The sequence below is a fragment of the Solanum verrucosum genome, unplaced genomic scaffold, assembly GCF_900185275.1.
Source record: "Solanum verrucosum unplaced genomic scaffold, falcon-dt-bn FXZP01000261.1, whole genome shotgun sequence".
NCBI lineage: Eukaryota > Viridiplantae > Streptophyta > Magnoliopsida > Solanales > Solanaceae > Solanum > Solanum verrucosum.
The window spans coordinates 6,422,570-6,443,064 of record NW_026019969.1 but is presented as its reverse complement, the minus strand read 5'-3'; the positions used below and the strand labels follow the sequence as shown (position 1 = coordinate 6,443,064).

Below are 20,495 nucleotides of genomic sequence, written 5' to 3'. Positions count from 1 at the left end.
TGAATCCCAACCATCAATTTTTACCTTAGACACATGGCAAGAAACAAACATTATATTGACATTTATTGGACAATATTTTACCGGATAGGACCATTTCATTTATTTAACGTTGAAATCCGTTGCTTAGATAATTTGACAAATTTATATATTAAATAGAAAAATAATTTAAATTTCAAAATATTATAGAGAAATAATTTCGTAAATTTAATGATTTTTTTCATGATCGGGCAAAGCACATATGAGTTTACAAGAAACATATAATTACAAATATTTATTTATAAATGAAACATAAAAATATATAATTTGTTAATATGACACCTCGTGATATTCTGATATTTTGTTTATGAATATAATTTGCTTATTAAATAAGGGGGTAAGAAATGTTTTTTTGTTGTTGATAATTTCCACAAATGATGGAATTTTTATTTTTTCAATCTCATGTGGCCAAATCTTATAAGTTATCTCACTTTAAAGGTCAAATGTTACAAGTTAGAATTATAAATTTGTCCTCATGTGTTTTTTCGAGTCCCATGTCCTCATATGTTAACTACATGTCGTCATCTTGAAGAAAGCTATACCAATTTTTTTCCCTTATAATCTCTCATTACGTACCTTCTCCATTATTTAATTTCAAAAGTTGTCATGATGGCAGATAAAAGAGAAATGAAACTGGACCTCTTGCCAGAAGATTGTATCGTTCAAATCCTATCGTTCACATCTCCTCATGATGCTTCTCAATTGTCTTTGGTTTCGACTATGGTTCGTGATGCAGCCCTATCAGACGTGTTATGGGAGAAATTCTTGCCCTCTTATTATCGAGAAATCATCGAAAGATTAGTGTTGCCAATTGCGTTTTCGTCAAAGAAAGAGTTGTTTCTTAAGCTCTTTAAACCTCTTCTCATTGATGGTGGTAGCAAGGTACGTTGCTTTATTTCTATTCTTGGTGTCAATAACATGTACAATGAGATGATTCTTTTTTTCAAGAGGATAATATTTCTTGGTATGAAGAAAAAAGTACTCTGTAAATGATCCGTGATCTTCAAATATATATTAATTTTCTCATATTTAATTGATCAAGATATTTTCTTTGGAAAACGAAACTATAAGTTCATTCAAAATCAAACACCTTCGCCCATACACTCACTCGCTCCCCATTCCGGACCCTTATTATAATATATGAATGCTATATATTATAGGAATAATATGTCCTGCTTACTTATAAAACCTTAGAAAATAAATTTTTAAAAATGTACTTATTTTTAACATATATATTGCGTCCTCTCATTTTCCTTATTTCTGTTGAAACATATATTCCAGAGCTTTTCAATAGACAAGACAACAAGTAAAAAGTGTTATATGTTGAGTGCAAGGGAGCTATCAATTACTTGGTCCACCAATCCCCTCTACTGGTGTTGGAAACCCCGTCTTCTTCACTCAAGGTATTATATAATTCTTTCTTCCTAATTTGTATGATTCATTTTTCGTTACAGTCTGTCATTAAAAAATGTTAAAAAAATTTTATTTAACAAATGCTTCAACATTTTATTCATGTTAAGTTCTATTTATTTGACAAAGTTTTTCCATATATCTTAAATTTGATGCCCAGTAAAATTACATCACATAAATAAATTGGGATTGAGATGGAGAGAGTAATTGTTTTCTCCTTTTGCTTTTCTGTATTTGTTACAAAAGTGCAAATTTTTAATTAGATATTTTTGAGTAGATTGTTAATAAAATGATTACCTACAATGTCTTTCATTTACTCTCCTAGATGACTACGCAATCCCAGATATAAATTTTGACAAAATATCAGTTCAATTCACTATTAGATGTTGAAAGGACTTGAACAATTCTATAGGGAATAGTTCTCACAATTACAGCTACAAGATTAAAATAATCATTTTAATTTTCATAATCAAGCTAAAATGTTGTGACATGAAAATGACTTGATGGTATACTAGATGACCATTTAATTTCTAATTTGACTCAACTGCTCTTCGATTTTATTTTGGGTGTTCACAAGTACACACTACTCTGTGTTCCAACAGATTTCCAGAAGGCGTGGAGCTTATTATGGTATGTTGGCTAGAAATCAAAGGAAAAATAAACACTCGAATGTTGTCTCCTCGTACAACATATGGAGCTTACCTCATTGTCAACCTCGCTGGTCGTGCTTTCGGCTTAGACTCTTTGCCATCAGAGGTCTCTGTCAAAGTAGGTGACCACGAATCGAAAGGAATCGTATATCTACGACGTAACAATAGGAAACAAGAATTGGAAATGGTGATAATGAGACACAGGGTGGAGACATTGAGATCAAGAGTTGATAGAGGAGGCCAAGAGCATGTTTTATGTGAAAGAGATGATGGATGGTTGGAGATTGAATTGGGTGAATTTTATTGTGATGGAGTCAATGATAAACAAGTTACAATGTGCCTTAGAGAAATTAAAGGTGAACACCTTAAAGGAGGCCTTATCGTTGAGGGCATTGAGCTAAGACCCAAACTAATTTATTAACTAACCAAGGGACTTCCTTTGTTTTTTCTCTCTTATTGTAAGAACAACAATCAACCCAAAGTATACAAACGTGCGAATTACACAAAACTAAAAAGCTGAGCAGTGTAATTATAACTAAAAGTATGTTGCAAATTTTAATTAAGACAAACTATAGTTATGCTAAATAATTAACTAATAAATGTTTGCTTATATGCGCAATTTTCCCTAAATTGGCTACTAGGCTTAATTGGTACATGAATAAGTAAGTCAGGCCCAACTTTAGATTACATGGGCCTCTGTCCTCTTTGAGCCCGTAGAAGGCCCAAGAAAGCACGGCTGAACTTCAGTGAAAGAAAGCCCTGTTGAAACCCTAGCCCCAATCTATTTAAACCAGTTGCCTCCTTCTTGTTCTATAGCAACTACTGCCTCTGCAGCTCTCCGATGTAGATCCTTGTTTCTTTTTGGTCTATTGTGTTTTATTGTGTATAGCATAAACTGGGCGATTGCAATGATGATAACATTTCCCAGCTCATTATGAGACCTTATATTTAAGGTCTGGGAATATACTCCGTTTCCAACACATATATCTGAGCTTCGCCTTTCGTTTTCTTTATTGATTCTCTCAATGCAAAATCAATATGATGTGTTTTTTTTTTTGTTTGCTTCCTTTTGGATTCTGTTTAGTCAATTATGTTTCAATTTGGCAATTGCAATGATGTTTACCTTAATCCCAGCTCTATGAGACCTTTTTTAAAGGTCTTGGATTAAACTTGGTTTCCAACACATATATAACTGAGCTTTGCCTTTCTTTTTTCTATCATATGATTGTTTTTATTTCTGTTTGGTCTTTTTTTGTTTATTGTGTTAAAACACAGTGGCGATTGCAATGACGCTGACATTAATCCCAGCTCTATGAGGCCTTATATTTAAGGTCTTGGATTAAACTTTGTTTCCAACACATATATCTGAGCTTCGCCTTCATTTTCTCTACTATTCTGAATTGAAAACAAGACTATGTGTCAATTTCTTGTTTGTTTTAATTTTGTTGATTGTGTAAAATTAGAGGCAATTTTGCGATGATGATAACATTTTTCCCAGCTCATTATGAGACCTTACTTCTAAGGTCTGGGAATATACTCCGTTTCCAACACATACATCTGAGCTTTGCCTTACTTTTCTTTATTGATTCTCTGAATTCAAAATCAATATCAAGTTTTACAGTACTAAATTTCTTGTGTTTTTTCAATCTGGAAAATTAGGTGTTATCCCTGTGATGTAAAAATGACCATGCTAATTCTGAATATTTTTTCTGAAGAAAAAGCTAAGTTATTTATCTGAGGGATCTTTCTTGAAAGTTTATTTAGCAAAACAAAAATGAAATTTAAACTTGTTATATTGTAACAAACCCAATAACTACACCAATGCAATTCAGACCTAAAACCCAATAGCAAACAAATATGAAATTTTCAGATTGTATTTTTTTTGTGTATTAGTATGTTTTCAGATTGTATTCTTTTGTTGTGTATTAGTATGTTCTTTGATTCCTCCTTTTTCAAAATACATTGATATATATCTGTACTTAATACAAAAGTGTGTTCATTTATTTGAACATAAATTTACCTGTTTGATTAACTATCTGCATGATCTTGTATATAAGATTTATTGTGAGAGCATTTGTTTTGGTTGCTATATGCGTATACAAAAACTGTTGTGCTCAAGCCCAAATACATAGGTGTTGTACGTGGATCCATTCTTTGTTCATGCTGAGAATTATTGGTCATTCCGAAAAATAGATTTAATTGAGAGTGGTAATGCCAATATTTAGGGTTGAAAACAATAGGATGACTTAGTTTGTCATCATATCTTTTTCATACAAACTGTATTTTTTCTAGGGATAAAAATACCAAAAATTTTCAGACTACATGAAAGTGGTAGGTACATGGTAAGAGAAACGCTTTCTTAACCAATGGGAAATCAATGTACCTATCGCTTTCAACAATGTCAAAATAAAATTTGGTAATTATTTTGTTGTTTTTTTTCCCCATAAAATATAACAGTTTGGATTAAAAAATAGGATGACAAACTTCAAACCATTTTATTGTTATCACCCCAAATTTTGGCATTAAAACTCTCCATTAAATTTATTTTTCGGATTAAATCAACACCTTGAATATAGTGACTGATCAATCTGTTGGGTTTTTGAGTGTCAAATTTGAAATCTTCTTTATTACTAACGCACTAATTAAAGCAAATTTTCTGAGTGTGAATCGAAGAATGGATCTATTAACATGTATGAGTACAATAGTTATGCATTTGCATTGTTCTCACACCTTATCACAAACCTATGTAGACAGTTAATTGGGTTAGCTTTAATCTCATTGTTAAAGATGCAATGATGAACATGTGGAGCTTTTGTAGGTGGAGATATATAAATGTATTTTGAAAAAGAATAGAATCAGTGAACATATTAAAACGCAACAAAAGAATACAATTTAAAACATACTAACACTCAAAAAAAGAATACAAACTCGAAAAAGGATAGATAAATATGAGACATAATGAATCTAGTATATTTCATATGATGGATATATTTTGAAAAGTAATACAATCAGAGAAACATACTAATATAAGAAGAAAAAAAAAGAATACATACTAATACACAAAAATATAATTGAAAAAAGGATAGATAAACATGAGACATAATGGATCTAATATATTTCATAGGATGGATACAACTAAATTAGAATACACAAAAGAAAAAAAAAGAATACATACTCATACACAAAAAAAGAATACAATCGAAAAATGATAGATAAACATGAGACATAATGAATCCAATATATTTCATCGGATGGATACAACTAAATTAGAATACACAAAAGAAAAAAAAAGAATACATACTCATACACAAAAAAAGAATACAATCGAAAAATGATAGATAAACATGAGACATAATGAATCCAATATATTTCATCGGATGGATACAACTAAATTAGAATACACAAAGGAGCTTAAATGACAAGAATTCATGACTACAAAATTATAAATTAAATACAATCTTCTTTGTTTGGATACTAATTGAATTGAGAACAACAAAAAACATTCAAATGAATACATATATTAAACAACTTCATAATTGAGCTAAAATAATTCATGATTTGGATACAATTTATTTGGGATAGAGACTTGAGCTAAAATAGCGACTTTAAACTATGCAAGGATATAATTGATTTTTTATGAATTACAAAATTCATATTTGCAAAAAACTCTTGGGGTGACTATAACCATAAAAAAATAAATACAATTTCTGAATAAGAATACAAATGTGTGTTAAAGGGGAACAATTAAGATACACATTATGCAAATCGACTATGAAATACAAATATGGGTTAAATACAAATACTATACACAAAATACAAATCTTGTTTGTTTCTGTACATTCAATTTATAACTGAATAAAAAATATACATGCAAACACAAATTTAATTACAACTATAGAACATTCAAAATATTTTAAAATAATTTCGTGAAACATAATTTAATACATGTTCATCACTTTCACGGTCGAAAATTTGTTTTTCAACAGTTTGAACTTCAACTTGTTCATCAGCATCTTCAGCACCCATAGCTTTTCTTTTTTTGGGACTGCTTTCTTGCGGCATTTAAGCTGCAGAGCCTACATTTTCGAGCAATTCTTGGATAATATATAAATCAAACGAGGAAAATTCCCCCAAAAATTGAATATTATTTTGGATACCTCTTGTAATTCTCATTGAATTAGACATTATAGTGACAAACAGATGTTTTTCCCAAACTTTAAACCCTATAAGCAAAATTTCGAAATTATTATATATGAACGTATAAAAACTCAAAGAATATATAAGATATATAAATGCTAAAGTAGATTATTACAATCTACTATATCTTGAATATGAAAAAAAATAAAAAATCAAACATTACAGTTTAAAAGATGAAAAATTCGAACTACATGAAAGAGGGAAATCTCAAAAGATACTTGGTGACAATATATTTTTACCTTTATCTGTGGGTGAATTTATTTTTGAGTGAATTGTGAGATTTCTTGAACAAAGTTGAGGAATTTCAAAGAGATGATTTTCTTAGACAAGGTAAGGAGAGAAAAATGGTGAAAAACGCAAGAGAGAGAAATGAGGGATTTGAGGTAAAAACCTAGAAAGAGGGGTAAATGGGTCATGCTTTTTTTTTCCTTTTTCACGAGATAGTGGGGTAAAAATGAGTCCAATGTGGACTGATTTGAGAAATTAAAGGGAATTTTTTTTATAATTATATTAGGATACATTTTATTTGCTATGTAACTAAAATATTGATATTTTTAATAATTATTTTAAAGTATAGTTATTTTTACTAATTATGTTAGGTATTTTGACTAGTTAACTAATAATTATTTTAAAGTATAATTCATTTTACCAAAATTACGCTTTTAAAATTAAATATTTTAACTAATATTCACTCCAAATAAAAAAGATTAAAAATAATATAATTACATCCCTAATTTTAGGGATATCCCTTGAGTGAAATAAGGAAAATAAAATAATTGATTCAAGTCCTACATAGGAGTGATGCCCCTTTGATAAATTGGCAACAAGTAGACAGATATATATAAAGCTAGAATTATTTTGTTTTCCTTATTTCACTTAATGGGCATCTCTAAATTAGGAATTTAATTAATTCATTTGGACCCTTTGTAGTTAGCAAGTATGAGATATGGTACTTTTAAGTTTTAACACATACGAGTATTTAATTTAATCTTATACATGATATTTGAAGAATATAGTGTGTGCATAAATACTTTGTGAGGTAAAAAAATTGTTTCAATAGAACCTCTAGACAATATCTGAATTGTAAATTCCATATCTAAACTAAAGCAGAAAACCTAGTAATTTGTGCCACACCCCAACAATGTTGCTGCTTTTTTGGTACGTCGAAGTTATAATTCTATCCAAACTTAGAAAGATACTTTCTAAAAGAAGAAAATCGATGATACAACACACAAAAATGTCATTAAATTACTCGACTACGAAACAAAATTGACCGATGGGGCTGGTGTTGATCAACGTGGCCAGTATAATGGAACATTATTTGATCATATTCGAAGTGGAATGGACCACCACATAGTTGATTGGGTGTATAGTGTGACATATAATAATTCTGTGACATTCATATATATGCAAGTGCAACAACACAAATACATATATAGTGCTTGCTGTTCACATAATCATGGCTCTCAAAAAGGATGCACACCATGTGTTCAGCCAACTAACTTGTACATTGCACACCTTAATTTTCTTCCCATTCTAGACGATTTCTATGGCTTTATTTTATGCCAAAATGGAGCGAGGCCCGGGGCCACCTTAACCCCTAGGCCATTAAAGTCATCGCTTGGAGACCTATATTTTTGGACCTCAATTTTAAAAAAATAATTACTTAAATATGTTTTTTTTTTTAAAAAATTATATGTATTATGAGTGTCATAATTTCTACTAAGGGAATTGCATATGAGATAAATATAAATCTGAGTTTCGTAAGAAACAATTTGATGAAAATATGGATAATGAAATCACAAACTTCCTTGAAGAATCTTTTAGAGTTGATTACTTTATTTATGTAGAGTAGATCAACCTATTTTTTTACTTCAAAATAGATTTGAACCAATTGAAGTATATGAAAATATTTTTGACTTCTTATTTAGTGGTAAAATATTGAGATCACTAGATAATGAAAATTTTAAAAAATATTGTCTTAACCTTGAACTTTCTTTAACACATAATAGTTATTCTGATATTGATGGTTTAGATTTTTTTTTGAATTAAAAGCGTTAAGAGAAATAATACAAGTAGAAGATAATGATCTAATGAAAATACTCAATCAAATAAAAAGACTTGATTCTTTTTCAAATACACATATTGCTTATAAAATAATGTTAACAGTTCATGTAACCGTTGCCTAAGCCGAAAGATGTTTTTTCGAAATTGAAATTGATTAAATCTTCTTTAAGATCAACAATGTCTCAAGAGATATTGAATGAATTCACTATATTATTATTTGAAAAGGAATTATTAAAACAAATTAATTATAAAATAGTACTTAATGACTTCACAGCTAAAATAGTTATAAAATTAGATTTTAAATAAAAGTATATAATTAAAAAATAAAATATTAAGGTCCCTCTCTTAAGTTTCATTTTAGGCCCAATAAGATCCCTAAATGATTAAACTATCCCTTATTTCTTTTCCTAAATTTCTTTTGCAATTTGATTTCCTTTTTATTTATAAATGGTTATAAATGTTCTTTTTAATTCTCCAAATCCGTTTTTTTTGTAATTTGATGATTTTACTTATTTTTTTCTCCATTTTTTTATTTTTTTATTCAATGTAGTTCGTTGATTAATCATTACTATTTGTTTTTTTATAAAAAATAAATAAGTTTTAGGTATTGACAATTTAAATAGTCGTAAATCTATATTAAGTTTAAGATATATTTGACCAACAAAAAAATAAAAATACACCGTGTCATCAAAGATCTCCGTAGAGGTACATCACACCTTATAATTAATACTATATAATAGAAAATCCCTAAAAAATAATAATATTGTCCGATGATTATCTACTTTCACCCACTATATGAAATAAACAATTTCATAATAAGACAAGTGAATAATAGGACTTTTTTTTTTTAGAGTTTTAAATCAACCACAAGATTAAGTGAAAAATAATGAATCAAACAACTGATAAACAATAAATCTATATTACTAATTCCTATATTAATAATCTATATATTACTAATTCATGTATTACTGATTCCGATATTATGAATGTTTGTACCGAAAATTTTTATGGTGAATCAGTATGCCATGTAATAGTTGTATGAGAGATTTTTTAAATAGAAAAAAGTACATTTTGTAGGTTACATGTCTTTTCAACCTCTCTCTTTCTCTTCTCACTCCTCCACCCCCACCTTCTATTTACCCCTCTCTTTAATATGAAGTAGTACTTGATATTATTATTTTTTAATTTTAATATATTTCATTACATAAATTTAAAATAATACAATAACAAGATCAAAGAAAAAAAATAGTACTATATTAAAATTAGCATTTCATTATTTCTTAAAAATAATATTTATTTTCCTTACCTTTTTTATAGTTCATAATACTCATTTGTCAAAAATCAAATAGAGACAAATATATTGATACTAATTTAAATTTGAAGTCAAATAATTACGTACTTAAAAAAGTTAAACTAAGGGCACTTAACCTCATAAAAAATTAATTGTTCTAGTTTTAGGATAAACATAAATAGTTATTTAAATTACATTAATCAATTCCTTTTTTTTTTTTCATTTTACTCCCTCCATCATTTTATTCGATTATTTTTCTCGAAATTCAAGCTATAAAATGTTTTTTTTTTCAAATGCTAACATGATAAGAATTGCAACTTATAGTATTTTTGGTTGAATTGCAACTTAGTGGGAAGGATTATTTATGAGCAAACATTATAAGTTGTAGTTCTTATGTTAATATAAAAAAAAATATTAATTAAATTTTACTGATTTCAAGAATAAAAAGATATCATATATATTGACGGAAGAGTATGTATATATTTAAGTGTTTATGAAAAAAATTTGATTTTGGATTACATTAAGATAGTACAAAAACTTATGTAATTATTTGTCAAAATTATTGATGCTCTTTCCATTATATTTTCTTGTGAATATTTGATGAATTTAAGTATATATGAAATTGTTGAAAGAGAAAAAAATAATAATTTATACCCCTTTCATTTTTCGTATTAGTTATTTATTTTTTCTTTTACGGATTCTTTATGAAGTTATAAATAAAAACGATTCTTTATTAATTTACTCCTTAAGAATTGTTTTTGCAATTTTACAAATTTTGTTTATATTTTTAAGAATAATTAATTATTAGTGTAATGAAAGTAAAAATAAAAATATAATTTAATTTGTTAATTGACAAATAATTTTTAAAAATAATATCAAATGTTAAAAGTATATTTTTCTAAAAATAGGACCCAATAATTCACTTGACAAATTTTAAGAAGAGTCTCATACAACTTGTGTCTGCCACATCATATCTATCCCACATCTATTATAAATATTTTTTCGAGTGACTAGTGGTCTCAGCCAACAACAGTGTTCTTCGCACATGAAAAGTTCAAAGCTTACATTCCACGTGTCCACGTTTCTCATTATAAAATGGCTGCCCACTCCTTATAAAACAAAAGGCATAGTACTGTAATTGCCACCATAGACATCTTTCCATTTGTATATTTGAGGAGCAACTATTAACCTTCTTCTTCACCTAAAAAACATGTTTTTTTAAGAAAGAAAATCTTTGTTTACTCTAAAAAACTTCATGTACAGAGCAATCTAGTAGAATCTTGAAAAATCTCCAAGAATCAAGAATGTCAACTTCGGATGCTGCTTCCATGAGAAGCCTAAGTGAAATTTCTGAGGAAGAAACTGTACGGTTGAGTATCGATCTTGTAGCTGCTGCAAGACGAAATCTTGGGCTCTTGAGACTTGTAACAGAGTCTCAATGGCTTCAAGAAAGACCCAACATTCTTGAATCTATTAGAAGGTTTACTATTACACTATTTCATCTGGGTATTCCTGTTTTCTTGTTCTTGTGAAATCTTGATGATGAATTTTTTTTGCAGGTATGATCAGCTATGGATGCCATTGATTTCTGATCTTTCTAATGGGTCAAACCCTCCAACGATTCTTCCTCCTCTTGATATTGAATGGGTTTGGTACTGTCACACCTTAAATCCGGTAAGAGATACAGTGAAAATAGTGTACTTAATTTTACTTGGTTTATGAGAAATATTCGAAAACAAGAAAAAGATGTTAATCTTTATCAGTGAAAGCTTTCAGTAAAAAGTGCTACCATATGATTTTTTTTACTTCTAGTTTATGGAAGAGTAAAGTTACATACCTAATTGATTTTCAATTCAGGTCAGTTACAGACAATATTGTGAATCAAGATTCTCTAAACTTATTGGAAAGGCAGCTATTTTCAATGAAGAAAATGAAGAGTATGCATTAAACAAATGCAAAGGAATTTGGGTCCAGAGATATCCAACAGAGCCTTTTGAGAATGAATCTGATGACTCCAATTTGCAGAACCCAGTTTCCACTGTTCATGAAGAACTGCTGAAAGAAGTATCCAAACAAAGACTTTATTTATACACTAAATTTTCTGAGCCTTACTATTCAGAGTTTGTGTATCTGATAGCAGCTCGACAACGGTATAAGGGCTTTCTGTATATGATGCATAAATTTGCAGATAGTTGTTCTGTTTTGGTCCCTACTTCAGATATTCTTCTAATGTGGATCACTCATCAGGTAAAGGTCTTTCTTTGAAGTTTACATACTAAAGTTTTTGTCTATGGAGAAATCTTTAATTTTCTATTCAATTTACTTTTGGGGAGCTTGAGCATGACTTCTTAAGATAAGTTAAATAATTCATAATGGATTAATGAGCTTTGGGTTGATTGTTGTTCTTACAAAATACTTTATGTCTTCATTATCTAAAGGAAGAAAGCCAAAAATATCATTAATTTACTAAGCAGATAAGATCCTTTAGGCATCTTCCTGGTCATTTTCGATGGTCTTCACGTTGCTAGTAAAAGATTTCTGATTTTAATATTGCCCTAAATACTTTGATACCTTATTCAAATGCATAGTACACTGTCAATTTTATTCAGCTTTTAGGTAGTATGGTGTTGAGCATTATTGTAATTTCCGAAGTGTTTGTCATAACCTTAATGTCGTAATCCTGGTGTCTGTTCACCATGATTCATGACTAATCGGTCTATGTGGATTTGTACTATCTGTTTACTTAAATATTAATATTATTTTTTTCTTTTTTCAAATGAATGATTCCATCAAGTTGAGATAAGTTTATTGTCTATTGATCAATAATGACTAGTGCATTGATGCTGATACTTTTTTTTTTTTTTGGTTTTTTGTGTATTTGATTAAACAGAGTTATCCTACTGCATACACTTTAGACACAAAGGGGTTGGAGGAGGAAATGAGAAAAGTAGTTGGAGGATGGGAGAATGTGAAGGAAGAAGATGTTGAGAACACGAATAAACTATGGGAAAGAATATTTGATCAGCCATATGAGAAAGCTGGTGGCTTGGCCATTGGAAAGGCTGTTGATCTCAAGCCACCAATATACTGGGAAGTCACAGATACTGATGTCAATGCGAAATACTCATCCATGTTACCGCGATTCTTGCTTGAGGTTAGTTGGATCTTATGCTTTCACGCTTTGCAATTTCCCACTTGACAATATTAAAATTAGGACATATTGAAAAATGTAGTCACGGGAGTGTAGGGACTAATTATTCTGTTCCCTCTCTCCAACAGTTGCAGTTATACTAAACTCAAGTAAGACTTATAAAGTTATATTATTTTTTATCCAAGTTGGTGCCCTATCATCATCTTATTAGGTCACATTTAATTATTGATGTTTCTTTTTTGGATCAGTCCTACTTTTCCTTTCTTTTCTCTTCTTCCATCTATTATTTTATGTTTTCATGTTTTTGGTTGGGATGAGTTGTCTTCATGTATGCATCAGTTGATAAGTCTAGTGTGTTGCTTTCATCTTGAGAATTTAATTGCTTATTCATACACGCCTACTTGCCAATTTAATACAATGATAGTTGTTATCCTAGATAAAGGAATATTGAGGGTTGAAGATGAATTTGCTGAAGTATATAAGAGGGAGGTGCTAAAGCAATTTGTTACCTACACTTCCATTAGAGTGGGAAGTAAAAGTTGTAAGATATAAATAAACAATATATGGTGAACTTTTACTGCTTTTCTTGGCTTAGTAATTGACTAATTGCAGATCAAAGCAATGTTCGGAGATGCTTGTCATATGACTTGAAAATTTTCTAAGAATCAGGAAAAAGATTTAACAATTGTCCTAACGTTGCTTCTCTCTGTAATTTCTGAAAATAATAAATAAATTAAATCTGTTGTAAGAATCTGAAATAATAGCATACGCGGAATTTATAATTGAACTATGTAATGTAGTGTGGATGGCTTGGTTCCTCCCATTGAGACCACCAATACTTTCCCTCTCATGGTTTTTCTAGTAAAAAGAAGAATAAGTTTAAGGATTTCATGCTTTAGAAGTGAGATGAACCTATCTTGTTGGAATATATTACATCGATCCTGCTTATTCATTGCTATACCATGAGGACGTTTTTACTTTGTTTTGTTCTTTCTAGAACTAAAATTAGGATGCTGCTTGCAAATCTGCAAAATACATGCTCCTTATGCATGATCATATATCTTCTTGCCTTTTCTATTGCTGGATTTTTGTGTGAATCAGATAAAATCATTGATGTAATGAAGAACAATAATTTGGGGTACCTAGTTTACAATTAACTAGTTTTGTAAATGGTCAATCCACCAAGACCTGCAACATATAGTTGGTTTTCCTCAAGCATGATTACGAAGCAGACCAGTTCCATGAAGGCATTGTACTATGAGGGATTTTCCTTCGTCACTGTCGCACAGGCAGAGACTAGGTTTCATGGATAGAGCTTTTCTTTGATTATAGCATTTATTCCTAGATTTCTGATTTATTTACTTGGATGATAAAAGTTGAGCAAAATTACTCAAAGGGGTTAATGTCTATTGCCTGATTAAAACTGTATGACATCACAAAGACTGTTACATGTTGAATCCTGTGGCTGTTGAGCTCAAACATAGTTCTATCGGAAGCCCAATCTAGTTAGTTAATTTGATATCATCAGACAATCAGGTTTATCATCTATAGCTTCTTCATGTTTCTTTTACTTTTCTTTTTTGGGTTTGGAGGTGGAATGGGTGCGGGAATAGTGTTGCAGTAGTATCTAGAAGGAATGACTAAAAGGTTGGCTGTGCTATGGTTTGCATTACAGGTCTGTTTAACAGTGAATCTAAAACCAAAAATGAAACCTTTGAGTTGGGATGCGTCAAAGGAGTTTTTACGTCTTCAGATGGTTAGATGTCACAGGGAGCTCAAAATAGATAGACCACTCAGCAAATTTACGTCTCAAAGGTGGCAAAAAGCCTTGCACCTGTATTGTGAGTTTGGAACTAAAGGAATGGTTCTTGAGGTTCGCCAACGTGGTGGTGGCTTCATCAAAGGAAGTAGCTTGAGAGAGAGTGTAACATTTCTTTGGAATGATTTGTTACGTGCGCCTTCTCTCAATTTTGCAAAAGAAATTGACCAAAAAGTCAGGGTAGCTACATCAATAACTCCTCCTGTCCAAGCCTCCTACTTGTTGAAATGTGTACCTGATCGAGTATCAGATGATTCAGGTGCTATGATATCTGATGTTATTCTGAGGATGAACCAATATCATCCCCAAGAAGGTAGATGGTTATCTCGGACTGTTCTGGATCATGCAGGCAGGGAATGCTTTGTGATTCGTTTTAGGTAGTGAACTTTTTTATTTTGTCCAAGTGATGATCTGCCTCCTTGTGTTTTATCTCCTGATCTTGTGTTGTTGACAATAATGCTAGAGTTGGAGGTGGCTTTTGGAGGAGAGGAGCTGAAACTCCTTCAGCTGTAAAATGGGAGGACCGTATTATAGAAATACGTGAAGGTCGTTGGTCCTACGTTGCTGGTTCCATCGGTAGAGTGCCTGGTATGGTATAATTCCTCAGTCTACTTGACTCTATCTATTCTCTGGCCAAACATTCATTTCAACAGTCTATTAGTTATCAACTCAGATCATGCTGGTTACCACTTTCCAGTGGATGTCTTCTATTCTCGGTTTCCTACCTAATTTGTGGTGTCATTTGCTTGCGTTTCTGATCTAGTACAGAGAAAGTGGTAGGTATTGCAAAACCAAAAGATCCACCAGAAGGATGGCATGCTCTTTGGAATCTTTCAACAGGACATGAGCTATTAGTACAGTGGGAATCATCAAGATCCACTTCAGGCTTAAGTTACAGCGTAATAAACCAGCAATCAACTGATTCAGTGGTACGTACAGTGTGTATGAACTCTGATTTGATCTCAGCAGGAATTCTGTAAGAGTATTGATCATCTGAGTGATCCTTAAGAACACAATCCTTGCAGGTAAAGTTATTGGAAGGACGACAAATGCAGTACGAAGTCAAGAAATCTGGCTTAGGTGAGGAGACAGAACATGTGCCAAATGAAAAGTTAAAGCAAGTTGAAGACAAAGAAGAAGATGGATTCATAACAGTAGTTAGGTTTTCTGAGGATAATCTGGTTGGAAAAGCTACAGCACTTCTTAACTGGAAGTTAATGGTGGTGGAGTTTTCACCTGAAGAAGATGCTGTATTCATACTTCTTCTTTGCATGTCAATTATCAGAAGCATATCAGAAATGAAAAAGGAAGATGTAGGAAGCCTGTTGATTAGAAGAAGAATAAAAGAAGCAAAGGTTGGTGACAGAGATTGGGGCTCAGTGGTTGTCCATGCTTCTTCTTCATATTCTCCATCGATCTCTTCACCTTACCTTCAGCCTTGGTATTGGAATGTGCAAGCAGTGATGGGATCGCAAGGTGTAGACAATATCCCAAGGCTACAAGCTCCAGTATTGACTTATACACCAGCTGAAGGTGGCGACAAGTTGTACAAACATGGGATAATCAATTAGGACAAATTACCATTTCCTAATAACACGAGACTGAAGAAGTTTTTCAAGCACAGATTCTGAAACAGCTCCATCTAAAGTCATTCTGTCACCTGCTATAAGCGTATCTTACCAGGCTGAGTTAATAATTAAATAGGTAACGGTATACCAAATGATTTTACAAGTCTTGGTTATGCATTAGGCCAGCTACACCAAGACTTTATGCTAGAGGGCACACCCTTGGTCTTGGATATAAATAAAGCCTTAAATCATTTATCTAAGATTAAGTTTGCTTAGCGCGGTTTGACCAGGATAAACTTATAATTTGTTTGGAAAGTCCAGTTGCTCTTTCTTTCTGCAGTTGTAATGTTTTGAATAACGTATGGCCTGCCTGAGGGAAAGACTTGTTTTGTAAAGCTAGATTCTCGGCACAGTAATTCATTTACATGATAAAGAAAGAAAACTTTTATATTGAATGGGGTTAGTACAGAAGCATCTTCATTACTTGACTTCCTTTGTTTTAGTCAAGTTGTTGTCCCTCAATGTGGTATAAATTTTGAAATGTGGACTTTAGTGTATGCATTTTTTTTTAAAAAATCCTTTTTATTCACCTATTAATTAATATATGTAGCTAAATTTTGAGAGTAAAGGGGCAAAACAAGTAAGTAATAATATAAGATCTCCAACTTGTATTAGATTCTGAATTTGTGTTAGGTGATATAGGATGGTCAAAACAACAACGTTATTTTGATGCAAAGTCTTTGATCCAGTTTTTTATATATTATATTATAGATAGAGAAATGCCTCTCATTGGATCTATCTACTCTTTATGACGCACTAATTATGGAATTTTGTCTTTGAAATAAAAGTGAGATGCTTTCAATGTGAAAAATCTATATCAAAGCAATTAAGTGTTGGTCAAATCACATGTTACTGAGTCATATTATCAAAATCCAAATTAGCATGTTACCCACTCCGATTCATAATAATTTGTTTTTTTTTAATCTATTCAACTTAGTGGTGTGTTTGTTACCGAGGAAAATATTTCCAATGTTACGTTAGTCTAAATTTTTTGAAAAATATTTTTCTAGAGAAAGTAAAGAACATAAATTCTATAAATGACATTTTATACCAGGGTGGCAAGAAGGTCAAGCCACTAACACGAGGCTGCTTCAATTTTATTTTTTTTCATTTGGTGTTTAGTATCTTGCTTCAAAATTTTTGATTTAATTTATTTTAAGACACCTAAGGCCAATTAAAGAGGAAACCGCTCCTAACCAAAATATATTTCATTTTTGAGATTCAAACTCATAACGTCTAGTTAAAGAAGGATGAAACTCAAATTTTACATATAATAAATTTATAGGTTAATTGTTCTTTTAAAAAATATTAAGCATAAACAATAACGTCTCTTGATAAAGTTAACTTTAGGTCACCGTTCTTATTAAGACACTCTTAATTTTATATTTGATTGTGTCTTTCTCATTTTCTAACACACATCATCTTTATTCCTACCTCAATAACTTCCATCTCTATCATCAGTGACGGAGCCACCTTATAGCTAGGAGGTTCATCCGAACCTCATTCGGCAAAAAAATATATTATTTGTATATGATTAAAATAATTTTTTTAGATAGATATCGAACCCCCTTCAACTACTTTGTGTATCTATTTCTTCAAATTTTTAACTCTTTATTTAAAATTCTGACTGTGCCGCTGTCTATCATCCTTCACCCTAATTCCCATTGTATTTCTACGATTGAGTAATAGAATTATTCCACTAGTAATGAATTTTTTCTTCCAAAACAGCCAACATTTATGGTGCAGATAGGGTAACTAACAGATATGTACGGTGATTGCACGTTTCAATCTTTTATTGTCCTTCTACAAATTTACGTTATTAGGGGGACCCACCACGAGTGGTACGGCCACGGAAAAAGGGGAACAAAATAGACTTTGGAATTTAATATACATAAGAATAATTAATCAACTGCTGAGGTATTAATTACAAAACTGATTAACAAAATTAAATCCTTAGATTTTTCTTTTTTCTTGGTAAGGAATCGTTCGATTATTACTTCTTCCGTCTATTAATAGTTTGTTCATTATACTATTTTAAAATGTCTAAAGTAATATTTATCTATTTTATAAAATTAATGAATAATTTTACACTTAGTTTCTAATTTACCTTATCATTATATATAGTCATTTCTCTATTACATTTTTTAAGATATTGTATTTATTATAGGGTAATGCTAAATTGTCAGAAAATTAAAAAGTCTATAATATCATTTTTATTTAAAAATAAACTAATTTTTTTCTATTTTTTAATTAAAAAGTATTAAAGTTAAAAAGGTAAAAATGTTCAAAAAAGTAAAATAAAATAGTGTGAAATATGTTATTTTACCATTCTGATTAAATTTTTTGGCCAAAAATATTTTTCCTTTATTATATTCAAATGCTGATATAGTAAGATTACTCTTTTATTTATAAATTTTTAAAAAGTATGCAAAATAAATAATGAACAAGTGTTATTGGATAAAAGAAACACGTACTACTATAACGTGAACTATTATTGATATCATGTTGACCTAGCTCTCCAATGCAATAATTTTAAATAATTGATATTCATAAAGAAAGTATAATAGATCAACTTATTTAAATTTGAATTATACAATTTTAATTAGTAAACCTAACTCAATTTATTTTGACCCAAATAGAGGTGAAACTTGGATAGGAGGTCATCAATCCCCAGTAATATATAAAAAAAATGTATGTGTTATATGCATATACATATTAAATAAGTTAAGTAATGTCTATTAAAAAAACGGTGACATTTTTTTGTAGTTACAGACTTATATATACCAATTTCTTGTTTTTTTTTTTTCTTTAGTTTCAAAGATCTCCTTACCAGATTTTATAGTGCCTACATTATATTATACAAAGAAACACAATTAACATATGTATATTAAAAGGATTAATACTTCATCGTTTTCAAAATTTCTGAATTGGCATCTGGACCTAAATAAATTTTGAACAAATCAAGATGTGTCAACTAAACCTGGCATCACTTGATCTATTTTCTCCGTTCATTTTTACTTGTCATTATTTGACTTAGCACATCTATTAAGAAAATAATTATTGATATATGTATTTTTACCAAACTATGCTTATTTAATGTTGTTTAGTACTCTCTCTGTTCCTAATTACTTGTCCACTTTTGAATTGACACACCTATTAAGAAAACAATGATTGACATAGTGAGTTTATCATTTTACCTTTATTAATTATGGAGTAGATGAATTAAAAATTTAAATTTTTCAAGAAGCTCTACCTTTTTCAAATTTAATTAATTGAGGGTATAATAGGTAAAAAGAATTTATCCTTTTTTGATTTGTCAAAATAAACAAGTAGAAAAAGAAAAATTGAACAAGTAATTAGGGACAAAGAGAGTATTAAGTCTTTGGAAAATGATTTGGAGAATAAGTATTTAATGTTGACGGTAAAATATGAATTTTTTTTTGTCTTTTCTTGATATGTCAAAAATGATAATTAACAAATAAAAATGAAAGGGTAATGCTAAATGGCCAGAAAATTTGGCTAGAATTTAGCTAGAAATTTAAAAAATGTATATTTTTTTTAATTTTAAAATAAATTGATCTTTTTTTCATTTTTTAATTAAAATGTATTAAAGTTAAAAGGGTAAAAATGTTCAAAAAGTTAAAATAACATAAGTAAAATACCATTTTGGCCAAATTCTGGCAAAATTTTCTGGCAAAAAAGGATTTTTCCAAAATGAAAATCTATTTTAGAACTAAGAGCATGTTTGACATTGCTGCTAAAAACTGTTTATTTTTAGAAGCGTTTTTTAAAAATAGATTTTCATAAATGTATTTTTCAATAAAAGCAATTTGTATTTGACAAATTCATTTTAAAAGTGCTTTTTAAGCAATTTGAGTTTGACTAATTTTTTTTTAAGAGGTGCTTTTGAGAGTTAAATTACGAAAAAGGGTAAATATCAATGTACTTTTAATTTTAAGATTATTTTATAAAGAGAAACTATTTCAAACATCTAATACAAGAACTTTGATTACATTTTTAATTTAATTAGTTAAAATGTACATCTTCAAATTTTCAATCAATATTGTATATAGATAATTGAAAAATATTGAGAAGATGAATCTTTTTGTTATTTGTTACCTATTTTTTTGGATCCAATCTTAGCTATTATCTTTTTTTTTTGGTTATAATACTCTAAAGTTTTACAAAATTCAAATTAAAATAAAATAATACATAAATTAAGAAAAGAAAAAATTGTTATTTGTTA

General features: G+C 29.9%; 2 protein-coding genes and 5 non-coding genes across 8 annotated transcripts; all 7 read left to right on the top strand.

The window, feature by feature from the left end:
• Positions 1–549: 549 nt before the first annotated feature.
• On the top strand, positions 550–2,555 carry LOC125815185 (F-box protein PP2-B15-like). The gene is made up of 3 exons (XM_049494599.1): positions 550–918; positions 1,318–1,439; positions 2,049–2,555. The coding sequence occupies exons 1-3, from the start codon at positions 643–645 to the stop codon at positions 2,515–2,517; spliced, it is 867 nt and encodes a 288-aa protein (XP_049350556.1). The 5' UTR covers positions 550–642; the 3' UTR covers positions 2,518–2,555.
• Positions 2,556–2,994: 439 nt separating this feature from the next.
• LOC125816939 (small nucleolar RNA snoR69Y) lies at positions 2,995–3,095 on the top strand. The gene has a single exon (XR_007442262.1). It is a non-coding gene; the product is annotated as a small nucleolar RNA snoR69Y (small nucleolar RNA).
• Positions 3,096–3,198: 103 nt separating this feature from the next.
• Positions 3,199–3,300, top strand: LOC125816937 (small nucleolar RNA snoR69Y). The gene has a single exon (XR_007442260.1). It is a non-coding gene; the product is annotated as a small nucleolar RNA snoR69Y (small nucleolar RNA).
• A 72-nt stretch (positions 3,301–3,372) lies between these two features.
• On the top strand, positions 3,373–3,473 carry LOC125816938 (small nucleolar RNA snoR69Y). Its single transcript, XR_007442261.1, has one exon. It is a non-coding gene; the product is annotated as a small nucleolar RNA snoR69Y (small nucleolar RNA).
• An 87-nt stretch (positions 3,474–3,560) lies between these two features.
• Positions 3,561–3,665, top strand: LOC125816940 (small nucleolar RNA snoR69Y). Its single transcript, XR_007442263.1, has one exon. It is a non-coding gene; the product is annotated as a small nucleolar RNA snoR69Y (small nucleolar RNA).
• A 94-nt stretch (positions 3,666–3,759) lies between these two features.
• LOC125816944 (small nucleolar RNA snoR53Y) lies at positions 3,760–3,841 on the top strand. The gene has a single exon (XR_007442267.1). It is a non-coding gene; the product is annotated as a small nucleolar RNA snoR53Y (small nucleolar RNA).
• A 6,986-nt stretch (positions 3,842–10,827) lies between these two features.
• LOC125815169 (glycine-rich domain-containing protein 2) lies at positions 10,828–16,503 on the top strand. 2 transcript variants are annotated; one of them, XM_049494582.1, is made up of 8 exons: positions 10,828–11,131; positions 11,211–11,325; positions 11,509–11,898; positions 12,542–12,805; positions 14,478–14,998; positions 15,085–15,209; positions 15,390–15,550; positions 15,647–16,503. In XM_049494582.1, the coding sequence occupies exons 1-8, from the start codon at positions 10,956–10,958 to the stop codon at positions 16,190–16,192; spliced, it is 2,298 nt and encodes a 765-aa protein (XP_049350539.1). In that variant the 5' UTR covers positions 10,828–10,955; the 3' UTR covers positions 16,193–16,503. The 2 variants fall into 2 exon arrangements, 1 of the variants encoding a protein (XP_049350539.1); XR_007442156.1 differs by having other exon boundaries at positions 10,896–11,131; positions 15,385–15,550; positions 15,647–15,784.
• The last annotated feature ends 3,992 nt before the right edge of the window (positions 16,504–20,495 follow it).